The 17,510-nt window shown below is 28.2% G+C and overlaps 1 protein-coding gene across 1 annotated transcript in view; it reads right to left on the bottom strand.

The window, feature by feature from the left end:
• Positions 1-17,510, bottom strand: part of LOC100571622 (tyrosine-protein phosphatase Lar) — a gene marked incomplete at its 3' end in the record, with an annotated part of 139,785 nt that overhangs the window by 104,285 nt on the left and 17,990 nt on the right. Inside the window, exon 3 of the mRNA XM_029490981.1 lies at positions 734-816. Coding sequence (XP_029346841.1) covers positions 734-809 — 76 coding nt within the window. The remainder of the gene's footprint in view (positions 1-733; positions 817-17,510) is intronic.

Below are 17,510 nucleotides of genomic sequence, written 5' to 3'. Positions count from 1 at the left end.
TTAAAAATCATGTGATGGCACAAATATATTTACAAAACTCAGGATAGTATACATGGAAAGTAATGTAGTAATTAGTCAGTATTGAAAAAGAATGATTGACTCAAATAATTGTTCTTGAAATGTATACATTCAGAGATAAAAAAATAGTATAGGGGTCACGGAATCGTCCTGTTTTAATTACGTCTTTATTGTTTCCGGGGGGTCGGTGACATGCGGTCATTCATTAAAAAGTTATTACCCAAGGCCCAGGGATATTTTGAAAACTTTAGAACACTCCTAGTAGAAAACAGCGAAACAAGCGATGTTTTTAGAATTTCGTGGCAATTCCCACATAGACTGAGAAACGAGTAGAAAATTATTACGACTGGCGAAGGACTCCGAGAATTAAATTTTATGCTAACACCTCCCACTGCAGTTGTACTTGTTGTGAACAAGTGCACCTGATTGGGCGCGAATTAAAAATAATTACTGTAATTTCCCTCTTACAATTAAAAATTAAACAACCTACGCCTTGATAATGAAAAGAAGAGAACCGTACCTACGCAAGCACACGCTCGCGCGTCCATAACATAATAATATACATAATCACTGTTTGTTTTAAAAGATAAAACTGTTAATGTTGTTTTTGTTATCGTCGTCCTGATCACCTGGTAATGGAATCGCAGGTGTGGAGGGGATGTAGATGTATATAATGTATATTTATATTTATATATATATATATATAGGTACGTACCGGAAGCGAACGCGCAGACTGCTGAACAGGCCAACACTGTGGTGACCAGTGCTTGCCAAGAGCTGCTCGAGCACATCGTCAGCCTGTAAAATACAACGGTTAAGACATATTGTGTCCGACGGTCACATTTGGACCCACTCTTGTTTACGGGGAGAGCAAACCATACAAATTACAAAATTCGTTTCGCGATCGATACGAAACGCGATTATAATATATTATGATGGGATACTTAAACCTAAATCCATACTGCGCTACTAACGGCTCTACGGGTGTAGAGTTGGGGGGATGGGGGGTCAAGTTAGGCTAGGTTGGTTAGGTTGCAAATGACAGATATCATATCAGATATCCGATTTCTGTCAGTTCGGTTCGGTTCGTCCTAATAATAACGAAAACACACACACATTCTGTGCGCGAAGATACCGCACGTGGTAACGCGAAATAAAAACAATACACGAAATATATGTTAATAAATTATAGTAATTATAATAATTATAGTAAATTATTGTATTATAGTAATGCGCGACTTATGTCCGACAAAAAACGATCGACTCGACTCAGACACGGATTTTGACGGCAGCAATAAAATAAAATCGTATCACACGACAACAGTTAATAAAAAAAATAATTAATAAATTGATACTGTTACATGGTATTGATAACGATTGACGAGTGGAAAACGATAACGACGCGATCGGTCGGTCGATCGGACGAACAACGGACGAGGTCGTGTCGTACGGGTGCCGGTGGTACGCGTACACTGACTGAACGCGACGGGGGCGGCGCACGCCCCGCGAGCTTGAAACGCGCGCGCTGCCCGATCCCTCCCCTCCACACGCACCCGCCCATCATCGCCGCCGACGCCGCAGCCAATTGGCAAAAACCGCCGCCGCCGTCGCCACAGGTATCGCCGGACTCGCCGCGCGCGTGCGACGGCAGATAAACGCGCGCGGCATTCGAACTCAACGAACGTTAGGGACGAACACGCTCCGACGCCGCCAATACCGATGAAGATCGCTCGAACGCCGCCGCCATCGATGCCACCGATGCCGCCGACGATGATTCCTCGCCACCGCTGTTGTACTTTCAAGGGTAAGCACAATAATTATTAATAGTATAATCGAGTATATAATTATCACTGCTGTATTCAAAACCAGTTTGTAAGGATATTATGATCCATATAAATTATTTTATAGAGTAATTCGCCAAACATTATTTTAACATATTTATTGAAATTTACAATTTTTGGAATTTTCCACCATATTTTTGTACTTAGAATTATTATGGGATTCATCTTGGTGGTGATACAAAAAGTTTTTTACGAATTAAAACCTTTTTTTTTACTGTTGTTCTACTACCTGTATTAGGCAAATAAGTTTTTTAGAAAACTGATCCGAAATTTGAATGAATAGTATCTGAATTATTCAACTTAATAAACCAAGGTCTTAAAATTATAATTTTTTAATATTTTCTTAGTTATAAATAATCTACTTGATTAAATACTACATCTATTTTATGTTGTACCTATTTGTATGCAGTTATCGCCCGGCACATTATGCTAATAAAACATCTGCGTTCGTAATTATTATAAATATTTAACCCTTTTTAAGAATCAGCTATATTTTAATCATTGGAAATTAATATTTACAAAGTACACTAAAGATAGAATTCAACAACATTTATAATTGCCAAGTTATGTATTTATTTATATATTTATATAATAAATATATAACTAAAACGTATTGTTGAATTAAATTTTGTTCTATAATTATTAAAAAACAATTACTCATATAAAATTAATTTTTATTGTCAAAAATCGAGTTGAAAAAAAAATTTAGCACTTAAGCCCAAATATTTAGAATACGACTCTGGGTACGACGACACAATCCGGCGAGTAAATCTTTGTTTGTAGCTTATTGTTTTCGAGAAAACTAAAATACCTAATGCATATAACTATAATTTAAAATAAATATTTTTTAGAGGGGTGCGTTATTTTGGAAAAAAAATAACTGCAGGGATGACTAATGTAAGCTAAAAAAATAGTAGGTTGTTAGTATTCTGGCCCCGTATCCACCCCCACTATATTCATGTATTAATTTATACAAAACTTTAGAGTTTCGGTTACCGCGGATAATATGACAGCATATTATATTGTCGACGAATGCATATAGGTTTATATATATTTAGAGACTGTGTCTTTTATTCACTAATACTAGTTTTTTTTTTTTATTCGCTAAAGTACTGGGCGAAATAAAACTATTACCAATACGCCTACATTTTTCTTCAAGGTATTGAATCTATAAGAATATAAAATTGTTCTAAATAAATTATAGTCTCAGAGTCTCTCTAAGGACAGAATGATCTAAGATAACCTAACTAACGTAAATATAATATGTATAAATACATCATATATACCTATACTCCATAGATACCAAATAAGAGCGCACCGGGCGGCCACGGGCAAAACCGGTTTCGTAAATTTGGTGCGCTATTATTTGGTAGAGTATAACTGCAAGGCTTTGCACCCGTTTAGCCCGTATAGCCAAAACCCTTAAAAATTATCAAAACCGTAAACCCATATAAACCGATTGATTTTGATGACGTATAACCCGAAACACCTAAAACCGAAATTAAATTCCGATTTTAACCTATAACCCGTATAAAAAAAATATTACATTTTCAAGTGACATATGAATTTGTATGTATATTTAATGGAGAATTCAGTTTTTCATAATTGGGAACACTGGTTACATGTGACAAGTGTGATACAACTGATAAATTGTTTTGATTGTTTTGAATTGTTTTAATTTTGAATTTTTAATATAATATTATTATGTCCGTAGTGAAAATTGTCTAGTGTATGTTTTTTTCTTCATTACTATTTAATACTTTGTTGTTAAAACATTTAATATTTAATATTATACAATTTTAAATTATATTAAATTTAATTATATTACGTGTGTCACTACTGTACTAGACATTAGTACTGAAAAGTTGATTGTATAACTTTATACTTTGCTTAATCAAATTTAACACTTTACGCACAACAAAATTGATATATTACTCGATTTTAAATAACCCATAACCCGAATAAATAAACTGGCTAAACAAAACCCATATTCTTTAAAATGAAGAAAACCTGAAACCACAACCTCTATTTTTATTTGAAGCACTCGAAACCATAACCCGAATAAATCGTTTGGGTGCAAAGCCTTGGGTATAAGTATATTTTATTTCCAAATACACTATAATATATAGGTAAGTTTGGTGAATTTTTAATTCCTAAATAGCCATTATTTTATTTTAATTAGCACAATGCAAGTACCTAATAACCAAATACGGATAAAATGTTCACATACATATACATACACATACATATGCATTTTGTTTATTATTATTATATTGTTGAGTAGGAACTTTGAAATATTTAAAAATGTTAATATCAACATGTATACCTACTTGAAATAGATTACCAAAACTTAGTGTTTTTTTAAATTTTAGAAACTAGAATATATTGAAAACTATTGTGAAAGATTTACTCATGACGAAATAATTATTTCGTCATGGATTTACTAAACAAAGTCATCCATTCTCTATATAATATCATACATTTCATCAAAAAATTGACTTTCTTAATTATAAAACTTAATGAACAAAATTATAATAACTTGCAAAACATTGTGTCGCAATCATTTAATTGTTCTGCTCGATGAAATATATGCCACTATCTGCTGGGTTAAATAATACGACGTAATCTTTTTAACATTTATAAATAATTGGATTATTGCAATTCCGTATAAGCTCACGCAAGCTTTTTAAAGAACTTTCTCTACATTATTTTATGATTATTTTTTTATTTTTAAATAAAAAAAATGTATTTTTATTCTGTTAGGTACTATTGTACTTTAATATTTCAAATGACTGCAAATTCGACAAAAAATAAATACTAATATAATTATTTTTTCTTTTGATCTGAATACAATTTTGACTTCATAGACCATTACTTCTTCAGGGGCAAGCTTTGTTAAATAGTTCAACCTCCCGTGTAGCGGTTACAAACATGAAAAAAAGGCCATTATTACCTCTTACATTTTTAATTGAAATCATTACAAGTTATTATATTTTAAATAAAATAACCGTATTGTATTTTGGTTTGGTACCTACAAGTTTCATGGTGTTTTGTGTGGGCTTAGAATTTTAAGTTTGTTTATGACGTATTGACAAGAAACATTTCGTTATTTTATTTTATTATAATATATTTGACACTGTTTGCTAAACACACAGGTTTCACAAGTAATTCCTGCTTAGCTATAATTTAAAATTTAAAATTCATAATTAACTTACGGTTTGCATTTTTTTTTTAAATATTCGATAAATGTCAAGCTTTATAAATAATATTAGTCGGTAATTAAACTATATCAATTCATAAAATATTTGACATTTGTATTATTCTTATTTGTAAATAATATATCAATAACATGTATATGCAATAACCAACTAACAAGCAAAATTCAATTCCATAAGACTATAGTTTATAGCTGATAATAAAATCCGAACATAGCTCATCATAAATTATGTGAGGATATAAAATAAATAAGAACTACGAATATTATTTTCCTAAATATACGTTTATAATAATTGTAATACTATGTAATATTTCATAATTTGAATTTAACAAAGTCTTATAGATATCTTTTGGAAATTTATTTGGTTGTTATTAATAATGGGTACATATATAACACTAGAGGTACATAAAGCGGACATTGATATGCACATTATGAAAAAATATTACTTTATTTAAACAAACATTAAAGCTATGAATGATAATTATGTTTAAAAAAAAGGAAATTGTTTTTTTGTCATAAGGAATTATTTTTAAATCCAAATATCGGTGTTTTACAACAAAAATATTTAATTATTTGATAAATAGACCCATCAAAGTAACTTTAAGTAAAAATATAAAAGAAATAGGTAAGCCTAATTTAAATTAATTACAGTTCAAATCGATTAGGAGTTGGTGTCTTTGAGTACAACATAAACTTAAAATTTTAAAAGACTTAACAAAATATTTTAATATTTACTTATGATAAATAATTTTAACTGTCAAAAAAAAATGACCTATTTAAAGTTTGGTTTGGTTTTAAATTCAAGTTTAAATGTATTCACAAATGTACCACAAATTGGTTGCGAAATTATAAATTTAACTTATACAGCCACACACATTATAGTATATTTTGTTTATTGTTTTGTACAAGTTTACTTTAACCCCCATCAATCTAATATACTATTTAATGTAATATTAACATAATTTTCAACGTTATGTGCCATAAATACATAATTCATTATTTTTTTAAATATAATTACTACCTACCTATATTTCGATTAAATTTAAATAATTTAAAGCCATACTCTAATATAAAAATTATAACTTTTGACGGTCATTAAACATATATAGTTTTTGATACGTACTAAACAACATAAATAATGAAATATATTTTATTTATTATGTAACTAAACATAATATTTGTTTAATAATTGCAGCTGTTATAAATAAATCAATTAACCAATGGGTCAATAGGTTAATATAAGGACACGATTTTTAAAAGTATGCAATGGTTGCAAAATATGTTTTTTTGTTTAAAAGTAGGTAATTACTAATTATTAACACATTTTATACGGTCTCAACATTTTGTGCTGTTAATAAAACGTTTTAAAATTCTCTCCCAGCAATAACCATCTAACAAAAAGTCTTCATATAAAAATAAACTATATTTCATAACAAAATATAAACCTTAAAAAAGTTTGTTTATAACTATACATGTACCATTCTAATATCAGAAAAAAATAAATATTAGACAAGTGCAGCGCAGTCGATATACGGCTTGTATATGTAAGTTAAATCACCGTGCCCTTATACAAATGTATTTAATAATTATAGTACAATTAATTGTTTACAAATATTATAATATAAATATTTAAAATAAGTGGCCAAGTGGGTACCACTCTGCTGTACAGTAGTTGTCGAGCATTTCGATCATTGCATACGAAATACGATTCCGAGTGAATACGTTGTGTCCTCCTATAAATTTAATATTTAAAAAAAAAAATTAATAAAAATCAAAAATATTTTATGGCTATAAATAGCGTAACTTTCCAGTAAACTTGTATTTTTGTTAATGGTAGAAAAGTTTGTGGTAAATCTTCTATTAAAATGTTTAATGTTGGTTATAAAAAGAAAAACTGTTTTGAATTTCTAAATAAAAAATAATTTACAAAATTTGAGAAAACTCATAAGGCTATAAAATATGAATAGCTTAGAAATGTTTCCATTTATGAAAATGCTAATATAAATATTTAGTGAAAATTTCAAATGTCTACGGTTAATCGTTTTGGAAATACAACAAAATATGAAAATTCGATGGGCGGAAATTCGTTAATTTACGTACAAATTTTTAATTCAAACGCTTTTAAAAATTAATGTTATTTCTGGTAATTTCTTTTTGTTTAAAATATAAAAATTTGTGGGGAATATTCTATTTAAATTTCTAATGTAAGTTATGGAATGAAATATTTTTATGAGGTTATGAGTTTATGAGTTAAAAATTGCATTAAAAATTCAAACTTATTTATTCAGAATAATTTTTACGAAATTCGTAAAATTTCTTAAAGCTATAAATAGCTCAAAAAATTTGAAATATTTTGAAAATTTTACTTACATATGAAAAATTCTAATACAAATAGTTGGTAAAAATTTTAAGTGTTTATGGTTATAAGTCTGAGTTACACCAAAAAAATATAATTGATTTTGCGTATAAATTACTATTACAATTTTCACCTCCCGAATCGGAGCATTTTTAACACCCAAAATGTTGATGACAGAAAAAAAACACACATCATACGCTCAGAATATAAAATATTATTAAGATTATTTATTTTTTAATTAATTAAATAAAATACAAATTAAATTAAATTATCGACCTGCAAATAAACACACTCAAGAAGAATTTGAAGATCTTGACTATTCTATTCGTTCCAAAAAATATAAATGCGTATTGTATACATTATATATATTAATTTATAAAAAAAACTGAATACTTTATTTGTTTATGGGGCAAAGTTTTATGCATTCAACAACGAATATGAATACGTAGGTATGATTTATATCAATTCTAAAAATGCGCTTGAATATAAAAAACTATTTGGTGACCGTACTATATAAGTTACAATGTTACATCATAGACTAGGCCTTAAAACTTTTCCCATATAAAATTCATTTTATGCAAAAAAAATAAAAATAAATGTTGTTGGTGAAAATGGGATCACTATTAGGAAAAGTTTGTGTAGAAAAAGGGCGATTACCATTATGGCCAGAAAAAACTTTTGATGCAGCTTACGCACTTCGAATATATACCAATAACGATAAACATACTTTCTAAACGGCAGGAAATATTACCAAACTCAAATACATATACAATATTATAATAATTGTAGGTAAACAATACATTTTTTTTAAAATTTATATTTACAGTGAAGATTAATTTCAATCAAAAAAGTACCTACCAACCTCTATAAATTTTGCATTCCGAATACCACAATACATTTTCATAATTTAATCAAATTAATTATTTACAATTATATGTATTATAACATGTTAAATTTATAATAGACAATTTAAAAGACCAGTGGTTCTGATCTTAAGCATTGGGAAAGCTTGCAATAGTTTTATTTGATACTCGATTATCTACTGTTTATTGAAACAGAGAATTAAAATTTAATAATTTTCTATTAACTTGTCAACCAAACTCCGCTCATATCAACAGAAAAGTTGAGTTGATTAACTACATTGTACATTGTTACATACAAATAATATTTATGTTGTTCTACACGATTTTTTAATCATTTTAATCATTTTCGAATAAAAATAATAATAAGTAGTAATATGGTCAGAATTCGTTTTTAAAAACGAATAGACTTAAAACCCGTTAATGAATGTTTTATTTAAATTAAAGTTCATAGGGTGGGGGAGTCTTAACACGAAATGAATATTCATCTTGGTCGATTCGTCTTGGTACGCCCGTAAAACTTTCTTCCCGAGAGAAAATAATAATTCCGAATGGATTTTAAAACGGGCGTCCGTATATTATTCGCTGGAATACAAATATCACAAAACTTTTACTTCCCACCAACCCATCCGACTCTTCAGTCTTATTAGCACCGTTCTTTGCAGTCTGATGAGTTTTTTTACGAGCTTTGCCGCATAGGTTTCAACCCGTAAATACCAATAAGTCATATTTTCAGAGAAAAAATACAAAAAATAATAATAATAAAAAATATGTAACACCATGTCAACATTTAAAAAAATTCCAGACCTCGTAAACTTAAAAAGTATACTACAAGGAGATTACATTGATTTTCAAAAGTATTGTTTACACTATTTAGATACTTCAAGTAAATTATGAAAGGTGACATAACACGAAATATTAGAGTAAATTTACAAAGAAATATCTTATAGTTAAACAAAAATTATCAAAAACCAACAGTATCATAAAATTTAAAGTTTTTCAATAACAATAAAATAATCCAGGTAGGTAATACATTACTACATTAGCAACATTATATTATGAAATAAATATAATAAAATGAAAATTTCTATTGGTCCATTAGTTATATTTTTGAAGTATTATATTAAGTACAAAGTAAACTATTCATGAATATTTAATTTAAATATGCCTACAGGTTATTTATTTTTCAAGCAGTAATTTAAGTGCTACTTAACATTTAGTATTAAAACCAATGTGTATTTAAATATTATCGATCAGGTCATCAGGATAACTACCACTTATTTAATTTTTATGTGTATCTTATCTTGTAATTAAACAAATCGAATATAAAAGTAATAATTATAAATCTATATATTCTAAAAAATAATTAAATATAAAAAAACCACAACAAGCATTGCTGAACACCTCGGTACAGTATAATATAGTGATGAACCAGCGCCGGAAATTGTTGCTAAAGTAACGATATCAAATTCAACATTCCAAATTCATCATTCAATAATATACGTAATAGGTACGTATCAAATTTATTAGAAGCACATGTAATTCGAAACCTATTGGGGTGAACAGTTATCTAAGTGATATCATTAAGTTATTTAAGTAGTAAAAATGAATTATTTACAAATTGTTTACGATAAACCTTAATTTACATAACCAAACATTTTTTAGTACATTGTGAATTAATGAATATGATCCAAATATTCGGTATGGAATCATCAATCGTTAGTCGTTCAAACGTTTTAAAAATCTTAGAATATTCCCAAAAAATTGCGAAATACAGTCACTATGAATTATACTTAGGGACTCCTCCAACGGCATATTATACCAAAAACCTCAAAAAAGAAACATTTGAAATGAGATCGACAACTTTATGAATATCTAGGTTAGTATTACATTTTATTTCCACACATAACGCATTAGATGCTTCAAAGAAACACGATCCGAGATGAAAGATAAGCATTAAGCATATACTATATTGTTTGTGGATAAACTTACCACTTAAAACATATTCCCCATATCTTAACAATTGATCTAGATATGTAACCAGAAACGTATTCGTACAATATTCAAATAAATATTCTTGTCATCGTTATCAGATCAATGTTCTCAACACAATTGTCCTCTGGTGCAATTTAAATACATTTTGTATTTTCAAGTCATTATTCATATTAAAATTGAATGTAATATTATTTTTCAATAAATATGTTCAAATATATTTATTTATACATAAAATATTAGAATGATGATTGATTCAACTTATCTTTGTAATAAAACTTAATAAATGCAGACCAACAAAATAATAGATATTCAATAAAATATCACCATTTTGAGATCAGGAATCCCGGTTTTTTTACAAAAAAATAATTCATTAGTAAATCGATTAACTAAGGTACTCAAACATTTAACAACACATTATTATGAAGGTACTAGGTATTAAACAACCGTAACCTCAAGAAGAAGAAACCAACAAAATGTATTATTATATTATATTGAAATCATACATATAGTATGTAGTTATTAACAAAATGTAATGCATTATTACTATTATAAATATTAGATCATCATTTAAATTAAAAGTAAATTGTATTACACAATTACATTGTACCTACTCCTTCATCTAAGGCACAGGTTTATTTAAAATAGCAAACAAATATAACGGGTGATAATAATCTTTCACGGATCGAACATAATAATTTTCGATTGGCTACTTCTCTGTTTACAAATTAGTCTCGGGTTTACTCAATGGATAGGAATGGGGTAAAGGCCATTGATTATCACCAATTCACTAATTAATGTGTAGGCAACTATTTGTCAAACGTTAGGAAATTATGGTTTAATTATTAGTCTTCACAATGAAGCAATCATAGAAATTGATTACTAAAAATTCTTATAACATAGTCTACATATGATATAAAATTTGCACTTAGATAATAAAACTCATTTTATGATAACCGAAGTATAAGCATTAGTATAACTCATTACAATAAGAGATAATAATATTATTATAACTAATTAGCTAGGTATATTCCAAAAATATAATATAAAGAATGCCAATCAAATTTGGAAACCATTCAGTATATAAATTTAAAAATATTTCCTCAATCGCGACAAGATGCTCAAAAGAAAATATTAATGAACATTATAATCTAAATCCCAACAACAACCAAAAAAATATTATATTATATAAATTAAGTGGATTTATGGACCTAAATAATCAAAGTATAAACTCAATGCATGTTTTAAAATGTGTAAATAGCGGTAAATAGCGCGAAAAGTCCATTTTTTTATTTTAGACCGTCTTTTCAAAGTCGCAAATGTAACGTTCAAAAAGACTTTATTCAGATATATATAAGCTACACGGGCTGGTTTTTTACCCCCAAATACCTCCCATGAGACTAAAAGCATTACAGGCTACATGCGTGATTTAAATCGACCACGGAGAGCCATAAGACGTTTAAAATAAAAATGAAAATGTTAACTCTAGTTCTCACAAATATATATGTAAAAAGAAAAAAAAGAATTTTCAAAGTTCCCGATTAGTGATTACAAATTCAGTCTTTTTTTTAATCAATAACAAATATTATTATAATTTATAATCAAATTGCTAAGCATTTATCTACAAAATTATAAACTTCATCTAAATCTTCATTACCTATTTAAATGCTAGGTATAGTTAAATTATTTTTATAAAATAAACCTTACAAAGTCTTATAACAAACATAATAGGTATACACTTCTTGGCCAGAAAAATATGAGCAATAGTATTTTGATAACTGAGTTATTTGCATAATTTATAAAAATAAAAATAATATTTAAATGAAAACTATAAAAAAAAATATAAGTATGATAATTGTTTACATTATATTGTACAAAAAAATGAAGTATAATATACTGTAATATTATTTTAGTAATACCATGATACTACATTTAATTGAATCATAACTCTTAAAAGAGATTATAGTATATAACAGGTAGCTACCTAAAATATAAAAATAGAATGAAAATAAGATAAAATTTTTTTGCTGATTCTAACACATAACTAATTAGATACCTACGTAAATTTACTAGAGATGATTGCAATTAAAATAAATACAGTGATACTTCCTCATTACGAAGTCTGATGGGCAACGAATAAAATTCGTATTATAGAGAATTTCTTTAAACAGAATTAATTAAATTAGCTTCTAAGTAGGTTTAATTCATAAAAATATTTCGTTAAACAGAAAATTTGGTTAAATGGAAGTTCGTTACATGGAAGTTTCATTCACTATTTCACTATTTCAATCATAGAGACGTTTTTGAAACATTAACCGCACGACAAATACCTCTATATAAATACTTCACACATATATTTTAAATGTGTAATTTGTAAATATGCAATCATAAACTGAGTACAATATGTTATTATTCTCATACAATAAAAATATTATTTTCTTGAAATAAATTATTTAGAAATAACCTAATAACTAATACTCGTATTTGATTATTTAATAAATTAAAAATGGTTTAATATTTATCAAATAATACTTGTATAGTTAGATCTCGTAATAACTAAACTCTTATGTCAATAAAAAAATCTCCGATAAGATATAAATATTTGATTTAAATTATACAAATGGCAGTTTATTTTTCAGCACTGATTTTTAAATATTCACAGCATGATTATTCACAGCATATTCCAACATGATAGCAAAAATAATCAAAAAAAAATCAACAATGCAAAAAAATTCAATCCACTTAAAAGTTTCACTAAATAAATTTCCACCACTTTCCACCATTAGACTTAGAAAACATAATTATAAAGCCAAATGAAAAAACCAACTTTATTTAACATCAGTAAAGTGAAGACGACAACAGATGACGACCTATTTATTTGGTTATAGCAACATTTGGTTACTCGATTTTCCTGCAAGTACTTAGGTGATATTTTTTTATTAAATTCTCGAAAGGATATTGAAATTATTTTAATTTTAGCCGTAAATGTAAACATATTTAATCTTCTACAAGCGCTATGACGATAATCAGTTGATTTTAAATATTTTATGAGCAACGCTGTCAAACAAACGATAAAAAATGAAAAAGTATTTTAGTGTTTGTTTCTGTTTACAATGAATTGTATGTTCAAAAAGAACCAAAAAAAAAAGGTAATTTTATGCAACGACACAACCCCACGACGGTACAGCGTAATAATGTCGAGTTATGCGAATTTTTTTTTCATCTCCGTCATTCCCCTACAACGAACTCTCACCCACCATTCTCTCAGATCACCACACTCGTTTACCCCTCCCGGTGTTCGTATTGCGTCCAACGGAAATGTAAAACGTTTAACGGTTGCCGGACAAAAGCGGCGGAGCGGCGGCGTGTGTCCAAAACGAGACAGTAGCGGGAGCACGGGTCCAGTAGCGGTGTTTACATTATTATTAGTTTAAACCGTATTTCGTGAGTGAGCGTTGGTGGTGGCAGGGGTTGTGTTGAGGTGGGTAGATCGTGAGTACCGACGGCGTCGGTTGGGCGGTATGGCGCTATATGACTGGCGAGCCTTTGGCGGTGGGTTCCATCCTGGTGGTGGAGAAGTGGTGAGGAACAAAGCACAGGCGGACGAGTTTAATTTCGCATTTCATTAAGCCCTCTGACCGTTGTTTAAAGGGCGGTGTCCCGGCCGGACCGAGAGTGAGAGCACACACGCCGACGCCACCACCGCCACCACCGTGACATCCGCCAACAGGTCCCACCCGCGCCACCTTCTATTCCTACTCTGGTTGACCACAATAAATCTGTCAGCCCGTGTAATTGCGTTTTACATCTTGCGTGGTGGTGGATCCCGATTTGCCGTGAGACCGAGAGATTAATACGCGACAAATCCGACGGGTTAGCCCCCCACACCCAAACATCTCATCAGATATCCCCTCTTAACCCCTAAGGCACCACCGCGATGGAATCCGTTTACTAAACAATGGCCAATGGAGATTTGCAATCAAACTCAAAAACACTCACCCCTGAATCCCGCCACCACCCTTAGCATATCACCTCTGTCCTGCCTCTGTCATCCTTAAGGATGCACACGGCACACACAAAGGATGATTATTTGGAATAATATATTCGAAAGCGAGTTGCGTATACGTAGACAGTTTAAGCGTCATATTATTGTATTAATATCACCATCATTGTTCTTAAATGTCCTTCACATGTACCAGCCGTCTAAGTGATATTAAATTGAACGTACGCACGAACTACGAAGGAACTTTCACATTCTGAATAATTATTTTATAGTACATAATATAGCATACGTCAATATACGCTTAACATTATTAAGTATGCCAACCGCAGATATATAACTGTTAATAATATTATCACAACAGTGTTAAAACTTTTTCATATTAATTACCAAACGAATTGTCTACAAACACTAATGGGTTCAATTTTAGATTATTTATTTTTAAATTGAAATTTGATATATTGTAAATTGTAATATACACTAGAGATATGTAATTTGTTTCTATTCAGCAATATCAATATTAGTATAAACAAAGTGTATACACTGAACCCGTTATTTTTCTATAGCTTTAAATTTAATTTTACGATTAAAAACTAAACTAATATATTTTTTTTATAATATTGCATGAATTCACAGAAGTAAAACATACAGAAAACCTATACATAATATGGATTTTCAATTATATTATACTTAAATAACAACCCTTATAATAATTATAAATTAAACTACCCATCTGAAAATTATATAAATTAAATTATAAATATATTAATTAGATTAAATATTATTATTATACACTGCCTAAAGGTATACCACAAACAAAATTTACAAACTTATTATTAGGTATTAAATTGAAAAATATACTTTTTAATAAAAAATATTGTATAACAGCAGCCTCAAGATGTATTTTTACTAAAACAAAAATATTATAAAACTCATAATAAGTGTACTATAATATATTCGCTATAAAAATGAATAGTTTACCATACATTAAATTATGTAGGTACAAGTAATGGGACTATACTTGATGATTTTTAGTTATTAGTGTATCAACGACATCAAATTTAAGGAATAAACATCGTCTATTGTTTCAACATTGTTTAATAAAGGGCTCAATCAAAAGTTAAAAAACTGTTCGATTGATCTTTTATCTTCACAAGAGCAAACTTCATAAGACCATTGAAATGCTTTCACGAGTAGGTGGTCAAACAGAAAACTCAATTAAATCAGCAGCAGAAAGTTTGAACAGAAATTCGTTTAACTGAGGGATAGAAAAATGTACATGGGATTGATCAAGGGAGAAGTGAGAAGAAATGGCAAAGGAGAGTTGTGTCCTGAAGTATCATCGTGATTAGAGAATTTTTCCATTGGAGTTTGTCTGTCTTTAGAAAATCAAAAGCCTTTGTGGCTGCTCAAAGCACTACACCTGTTATTGCCAGTAGAATGTCCCTATCTTTAAGAATCCATTTACCGACTAACATAATTTTATTGCATACATATACGTATAAATCTTAAAACATATTCTCAACACACAATTTTATTAGTTATAAAATTATCCATATGCACTGTAGGAAATAATACCAGTTAAAATAATTATATTTGATACAATTTATCAAAGGGAAATTTCATATACACATAATACAACATATTCATATATTCACACAAAGTAATGAAAATACAGTTAAATGTTTTAATTTATCTAATTATTGTACATTTAATTTAGAGTCAAAATATTTTCATAAAGAAAACAGAAATTTTAGAATACAAAATTTGGTATATTCATTTAATTTAAATATGTAAATATAAACAAAATCAGGTGTACTATAATCAGAGTTGGTGAAATTTTTCTCTAGATAATTATTCGAAATACTATAAACTATAATCTATTTTATTTAAAAGAGAAAAGGAAAAAATTGGATTATAGTACATAAAAACTATTTATATAGTTCCATATAATACAATACAATGATAATACAATGATAATAAGACATAGTAAGTAACGTCTTAAAATAATATATGTTTGCTGTACATAGTTATACTTATAAATATTCAAAATGTATAAAATAAAATACTAAGATAAATTAAATAAATAACATTTATTATTAAAATGCCTATTAACGTTAAATATAAATTAATATGACAATTTTGGAATGTGTATAATATTGTCTTTAAATACTTTACCTCAAAATAAATTAAAAAGAATAAATTATAAAAGTAAAAGTACATAAAATTATAATAGGTATACTTAAATAGTAAAGTTAATTTTCATAGAATTTTGTAATAAAATAATAATATTATATTTTTTTTTTAATTATAAATACAAGGCCTCGTTACATTATAATTTAAAAGTATCAGATCGCTCATATATGAATCATATAGTTCAAGTATTATATTTTCCAATGATGAAATCAAGTAATACCTAGTATTTTATATTGTTTTAACGTTTATTATCGACATAATGAACATTTATGATTTTCATTATCATTAACAAAGTTCCATAAAATTAATTAAATTTAGTACACATTATTGTTGACAGTAATGGTTAATTTTTCAAAAACCAATTTCGATACACAAAAGATGTTCAAATACATATCGAGTGTGAAGCACAAAATAAAATTTGTTATACGTCCAAACGCGTGTGTTCTGATGTTATCGCAATTGAACGAGCCCATTTAGATATGAAAAGGATGATGAAGGGGGATGCGAATATATCGGAGATTTCGGACAATAGATATTTCGTACAGTTTGACAATGACGACATGGTCGGAAATCGGAAATTTAATACACTCGAAAAACACCTGTCCGGGGAAATCTAGTAAAGAGAAATGGACATTGATTTTTCAATTGATACTTTCTGAATTAAACGATCGATTAATAATTTAATGCGTACATTAATAAAATACAAAAATAGCTTTGTTTATTAATTTTCCACGAATAAATTAACAAATTTGATCAAACATCGATTATTTATTGCGAAAATACCTAAACTTAAGTAACTTAAAATTATACTCAAATAAACTTTTTAAGTTACATTTTTAACTATGTTTACTTGTGATTATTTACACATAATTAGCAAATTCGATTTTTATTTCTTAATGTACCATACAAATTGAAACAAAATAGATAATTTAAAAAAAAAAAAAAAAAAATTGAAAATATATACCTAAGTATAGGGATATTTTATATATATATTTTTTTTTGTAAACTAAGTAATTGAAAATATATTCTA

The sequence above is a fragment of the Acyrthosiphon pisum genome, chromosome A2 (genome assembly GCF_005508785.2).
Source record: "Acyrthosiphon pisum isolate AL4f chromosome A2, pea_aphid_22Mar2018_4r6ur, whole genome shotgun sequence".
Classification (NCBI taxonomy): domain Eukaryota; kingdom Metazoa; phylum Arthropoda; class Insecta; order Hemiptera; family Aphididae; genus Acyrthosiphon; species Acyrthosiphon pisum.
This window is presented reverse-complemented; position numbering and strand designations above follow the sequence as displayed.